The 6,385-nt window shown below is 39.3% G+C and overlaps 1 protein-coding gene across 1 annotated transcript; it reads right to left on the bottom strand.

Moving 5' to 3' along the window:
* Positions 1-698: 698 nt before the first annotated feature.
* Positions 699-3,028, bottom strand: LOC117262632 (Fanconi anemia core complex-associated protein 24-like). Its single transcript, XM_033635680.2, has 4 exons — positions 2,761-3,028; positions 1,882-2,024; positions 1,629-1,784; positions 699-1,241 (listed from the first exon to the last, which is right to left on the bottom strand). The coding sequence occupies exons 1-4, from the start codon at positions 2,861-2,863 to the stop codon at positions 990-992; spliced, it is 654 nt and encodes a 217-aa protein (XP_033491571.1). The 5' UTR covers positions 2,864-3,028; the 3' UTR covers positions 699-989.
* Positions 3,029-6,385: the final 3,357 nt, after the last annotated feature.

Genomic DNA, 6,385 nt, shown 5'->3' with positions numbered 1-6,385 from the left:
CAAATAAGCAGTGTGAAATTTGAGTTTGTACCAGTGTTAATTTTGACAAGAATTTTTAATTTAATTTTTGTCTTAGTCACTCACCAAAGACTGGATTTAGTTAAAGTCACATTTTAGTCTTTTAGTTTTGTTTTGTTTTAGTTCAAATTTAGTCAGTGGAAATCAGTTTTAGTTTAGTCTCATTTTAGTCTTTTGACGTAATTTGACAATTTTGTTATACTGTAATAGATTTTGCAAAAGGATGTTTGTCATGGTAGTAAAACCTCCATTTTAAACATACCTTTAACTGTGTGTTTAGTCATTTAAACTAAGAATGTACCATACTCTTGACAGCAAGAGTGAAAAAACTGAATTTCCCCTCAGGGGGATTAATAAAAGTATATAAAATAAAAAAAATATAAAACTAAAATTACTCCTGTATAATAAAAATGAATGTCTAAGGCTTGTTAGAAAAAGTGCAATACATAATCATGTCCTTCACAGGTTCTTGTTTATTTTCTGTATATTTGTACAACAAATGACATATAAAATATATATATAGTTTTCTATATTTTGAAAGTCAGAAACAAAACTGATGAATTTCATGGTTTTTTTTTGGTGCACAGTGAGAGGTTTCTCATAAACTAAAGCACAAACGTAATTACTGATAAACTAAGGAAAGAATTTAAGAGGTAAAAAAGGACAACTGATGCTACAAATGACTGATACTTGTTTATTGTGGATGCAAAAGTGCAGAGTGCAAAAAACAAAACAAAACAAAACAGAATTTGTCACACTGAGCAGCAAAGCCATAGAGCAAATCTGTGAACGGCAATGTCTGTCTGTCGGTCCTCCACTTTGGTCCAGACTGAGATATCTCAGTCAGACAACAGTGCATAAATATTTTTTTTAAAGTTTGTACAGAAGAGTTAATGATGTGAACCACAGAGCTGCTGCATCACCATTAAATCCAAACCTTCCTATCTAAATAATGACCCAGAGCTGAGCCGTCAGGTTCCGGCAGTGGTGGGTTTGTGGAAGAAGCTGTGGATTTGCTGAGCTGCAGCCTGACCCACGATGGGCACCATCTCGGCGGGGGCGGCGTTGCAGAGCTGCTGGATGCTGGAGAATTGCTGCAGCAGGGCCATAGCTTTGACCCTGCCGACCCCGGGGACATGCTGCACCAGCGCCAGGACCAGCGGGTCCAACAGCCGAGACGAACTCCTCCTCCTGAAGGGGTTCTCTCTGCCCTCCCTGTGAACCTGGAGGTTGAAAACTCAGCATCAGACAACAAGGCGTAGTGCTACAAGAGCTTTCTGCCTTTTGAGATGGAGATATTGTTACTTTTTAGCCACACGTTCACGTAGTTGACTGGCTGCATCATATATAAAGTATTCACTTGCCTATATACTAAGAGTGTTACTGGATGGTTCCACTGGAGGGCACAACCAGACAAATTAAAGTTTGCCTCTTTATTAGGAAATGGGTGTGTGCAACATACAATAAAAATGCATTCATAACTTTTTGTATAGGCCCAGTTGACTATTGCAATAATAATGTGTCGTTATCACAAAATCCCATGGCACACGTGGACTGGCATCACGGCATCACATGAATTACAGGTTTATTGTTTTGTCTTCGTTACTCACAATCTGAGCGATGAGCTGCGAGGCCTCAGTCTGCCCGCTGACCGGCAGCAGAGTCAAGCCGAGGTCGAACACCACAAACTTCTGCACAGCAGAGAAATACTGCTCACTGAGTCTGGTGTTCTCCACCAGCACCAACTCCTGGAAACTGCTGCTGGACTTTAAAACAGGAGGGACACAGTTCATGTCAGGCAGAACAACACAGGAAAGCTTTTAGCAGAACTGGTTTGTATATTGTCTCATTTGTTCAACTCACATTTCTGTAGCGAACCAGTTTCCTCTTGTAGCTGTTTCCTGCTATGATGTCACACTCAGACACATAGAGGATGCAGCTTTTGTTGGGCAGGTGGAAATCTGCCACGCCGAGCTCATTCTCAAAGAGGATTTTCACACCTCCACCTGCAGCAGAAGTAGGGCTTGTTTATGAGTGCATTTTCTTTATATCAAGGCTGTGAAGTTCCTACTCTTTAAGCAAAGACAAGTGCATGTCATTATTTAATCTTATGCAACAGGACGCATTTTGCTCACAATGCAACAGAAAACAAGAGATATACAGAAAGATATGCATTACTTAAACTTATTTATCAAACTCAGGTGTTCAGATTGTGTGTTTGCCTTTCACGCAGAACTCCATTCAAAAACGTAATAAACGCTACTCTAATCCACGAAGAGATGGTGTTAATAAAGATGTATTTACATCATAGGGGGCTCGTCTGACGTTATATTGAACACTTTTCATATCGGCATTAATACCATCCCTCAGCAACGTTTTTTTCTGTAAAAGTCACTTTGCCGCAGTCTTTAACCAGGATGCACTGTGGTATGCATGGATTATAAAAGCTGTGTTTACATTATTAAACCATTTTAAACTACTGACATGTGAGCCGAATTGAAGAGTGGGAGTATTTGATTAAGGGGAGTTGTACAGCCGTACTCTACACTACATTCTTGCGAAACAAATTTATACACTGATATTTTTGAATGGGGTTTGGCATACGTTAGTTGTATCCGCGTAAAACGTAAACGGCACAGACGTTAGCCAACGTTACATGCTGACAAATTGGCGTTTGTGTGTTGTTTTTTTTTAAATTAAACATATAATACAGACATTAACAATAAAATAGGCTCTTATTACCCTTTAAGCTTTGAATGAGGGACGAGTTCCTCCATTTCTCGCTGGCAACAACATGTCCGTAAGGAGGAACCGCATTCAGCACAGCACGCGCTTTGGTCTCCATAAAGTCACACACAGAAGTGTTTCACTAATGCGGTAAAAGACACGAATTAAACTTTACAGGGGCTGGCTTAAATGTAGAGCTAACTGCATCCATGCAGACGAGTTAAAAACACCAACATGAGCTTTGTTTTGGTTTGTTGCCTCCAAAGTCTAAATGTCTTCTTCGGCTTCAGTTTGTCGGTGTAGGTGAGCAGCAGTTTGCTCCATGTCGCCCCCTGTAGGACAAGAGGGAAAGCACGTCTTCCGCCTGGTCACACATTCAACACCCAAACAGTTTCATAACAGAGGTGAACATACTTCTTCTGTTATATTCCATTTCTGCCAATATATCCCCCTGAATCCTACACACTGGACCTTTAAAGTGATGAGCACAATAATGCATCAGTGATTATGATCCAGTAATGGTTATTATTCTGAAACTTGCCGTTCTGTATAGCGAGTACTTTTACTTTTTGTGCTTTACGTTTTGATCAGAGGTGGGTAGTAACTAGTTACATTTACTCAGTTACATTTACTTGAGTAACTTCTTGGATAAATTGTACTTTTCAGAGTAGTTTTAATGCAAAATACTTTTTACTTTTACTTGAATTATATTGTTTTAAAGCAACAATACTCTTACTTGAGTACAATATTTGGCTACTCTACCCACCTCTGAGTACATAATTACACATATATATATATATATATACAGTACAGGCCAAAAGTTTGGACACACCTTCTCATTCAATGTGTTTTCTTTATTTTCATGACTATTTACATTGTAGATTCTCACTGAAGGCATCAAAACTATGAATGAACACATGTGGAGTTATGTACTTAACAAAAAAAAGGTGAAATAACTGAAAACATGTTTTATATTCTAGTTTCTTCAAAATAGCCACCCTTTGCTCTGATTACTGCTTTGCACACTCTTGGCATTCTCTCCATGAGCTTCAAGAGGTAGTCACCTGAAATGGTTTCCACTTCACAGGTGTGCCTTATCAGGGTTAATTAGTGGAATTTCTTGCTTTATCAATGGGGTTGGGACCATCAGTTGTGTTGTGCAGAAGTCAGGTTAATACACAGCCGACAGCCCTATTGGACAACTGTTAAAATTCATATTATGGCAAGAACCAATCAGCTAACTAAAGAAAAACGAGTGGCCATCATTACTTTAAGAAATGAAGGTCAGTCAGTCCGGAAAATTGCAAAAACTTTAAATGTGTCCCCAAGTGGAGTCGCAAAAACCATCAAGCGCTACAATGAAACTGGCACACATGAGGACCGACCCAGGAAAGGAAGACCAAGAGTCACCTCTGCTTCTGAGGATAAGTTCATCCGAGTCACCAGCCTCAGAAATGGCAAGTTAACAGCAGCTCAGATCAGAGACCAGATGAATGCCACACAGAGTTCTAGCAGCAGACCCATCTCTAGAACAACTGTTAAGAGGAGACTGCGCGAATCAGGCCTTCATGGTCAAATAGCTGCTAGGAAACCACTGCTAAGGAGAGGCAACAAGCAGAAGAGATTTGTTTGGGCCAAGAAACACAAGGAATGGACATTAGACCAGTGGAAATCTGTGCTTTGGTCTGATGAGTCCAAATTTGAGATCTTTGGTTCCAACCGCCGTGTCTTTGTGAGACGCAGAAAAGGTGAACGGATGGATTCCACATGCCTGGTTCCCACTGTGAAGCATGGAGGAGGAGGTGTGATGGTGTGGGGGTGTTTTGCTGGTGACACTGTTGGGGATTTATTCAAAATTGAAGGCACACTGAACCAGCATGGCTACCACAGCATCCTGCAGCGACATGCCATCCCATCCGGTTTGCGTTTAGTTGGACCATCATTTATTTTTCAACAGGACAATGACCCCAAACACACCTCCAGGCTGTGTAAGGGCTATTTGACCAAGAAGGAGAGTGATGGAGTGCTGCGGCAGATGACCTGGCCTCCACAGTCACCGGACCTGAACCCAATCCAGATGGTTTGGGGTGAGCTGGACCGCAGAGTGAAGGCAAAGGGGCCAACAAGTGCTAAACACCTCTGGGAACTCCTTCAAGACTGTTGGAAAACCATTTCAGGTGACTACCTCTTGAAGCTCATGGAGAGAATGCCAAGAGTGTGCAAAGCAGTAATCAGAGCAAAGGGTGGCTATTTTGAAGAAACTAGAATATAAAACATGTTTTCAGTTATTTCACCTTTTTTTGTTAAGTACATAACTCCACATGTGTTCATTCATAGTTTTGATGCCTTCAGTGAGAATCTACAATGTAAATAGTCATGAAAATAAAGAAAACGCATTGAATGAGAAGGTGTGTCCAAACTTTTGGCCTGTACTGTATATGTACAGTATATATCAGAATATATTTGTGTTTCTCGTGCCTTGATTTATGTTATGTTTGTAAAGATTTAATTTATTTTTGTTTAAGTTAAAGGGGTGTCTTTTAAAATACATGAACTTGCAGATTATTATTTTTGATTGATTGATTATGTTCATGTTCTTATTTTACAAATAAATCAGATGTTACTCAACAGTTACTCAATACTTGAGTACTTTTTTCACCAAATACTCTTTTACTCTTACTCAAGTAATTATTTGGATGACTACTTTTTACTTTTACTTGAGTAATATTGTTCTAAAGTATCAGTACTCTTACTTGATTACAATATTTGGCTACTCTACCCACCTCTGGTTTTGATGCTGATACTTTTGTACTTTTATTTAAGTCAACACCTAAGAACACCTGCCTTATCTTTTCAATTTGTCACATCAACTGTACAAATGTGAGGTACTTGTACTTTACTATTAGTATTTTAATTGTCTGCAACTCAATACCTCTAAATAAATAAACTAAATATTGTACTTTTACTGCACTACATTTCTCTGACAGCTTTTCATCCCCTTCCTGTCCAGTGAAAACCATGTATCTCCACATGTGTTGATGTTGAATTTTTGTGATAAACTGAAAGATGAAGTGTTTCTTCATGCGCTGAGAAAATTCTCCTCCTTCTTAAACTCAACAAACTCTGTAAAAACCTTTTTAGATCAGCTGGAAAATGCATCTTCACAAAGCTGAAAATTGTTTCCTGACTTTTTTTTAGAGATATCTGGTTCTCACAGGGCAGCCACGCTCCAATCATATGATGATCTTATAGAATATGATGCATTGTTGTAGATTAAGTATAAAGGAGGTAAAACCTGAAACATCTACAGCAGTAAAATGACACATATACACTGCCCTTCTTCAGACCCGTCAGAGATATGACAATACACTCCTCTGTGAAATGTTTGGCACACAGTTTAGTGTTCTGTGACCTGATGAGAGAGATGGGGTCGTGTTATTTGGAAACAGCCCGGTCTGGTTTATAGCGTGAAGTCTGGGAAATACTCCCATTGTTTCTCTATGAGGCACTGGTTTTGCCAGATATTTAATACTCTATTGTTTCTAAAACTGGGCCCAGTGAGTTTTCAACAATGAAAATGGCAGAGAGCATAGTATATATTTTTTATTTTTCTTTCTTAGGGCTGTTGGTTTTATTCTGA

This window comes from Epinephelus lanceolatus, chromosome 5 (assembly GCF_041903045.1).
Source record: "Epinephelus lanceolatus isolate andai-2023 chromosome 5, ASM4190304v1, whole genome shotgun sequence".
In the NCBI taxonomy this organism is placed as follows: Eukaryota; Metazoa; Chordata; class Actinopteri; order Perciformes; family Serranidae; genus Epinephelus; species Epinephelus lanceolatus.
Note: the sequence above shows the minus strand (reverse complement) of the source record. Positions and strands in the feature narration are given on the sequence as shown.

Excerpts from the sequence above, each read along its gene's own strand:
- LOC117262632 (XM_033635680.2), bottom strand. The coding sequence starts at position 2,863 with ATGGAGACCAAAGCGCGTGCTGTGCTGAATGCGGTTCCTCCTTACGGA. Across the intron at positions 2,025-2,760 it reads CCTCATTCAAAGCTTAAAGG|GTGGAGGTGTGAAAATCCTC; the intron begins GTAATAAGAGCC and ends CTTCTGCTGCAG. Across the intron at positions 1,785-1,881 it reads AACTGGTTCGCTACAGAAAT|TCCAGCAGCAGTTTCCAGGA; the intron begins GTGAGTTGAACA and ends CCTGTTTTAAAG.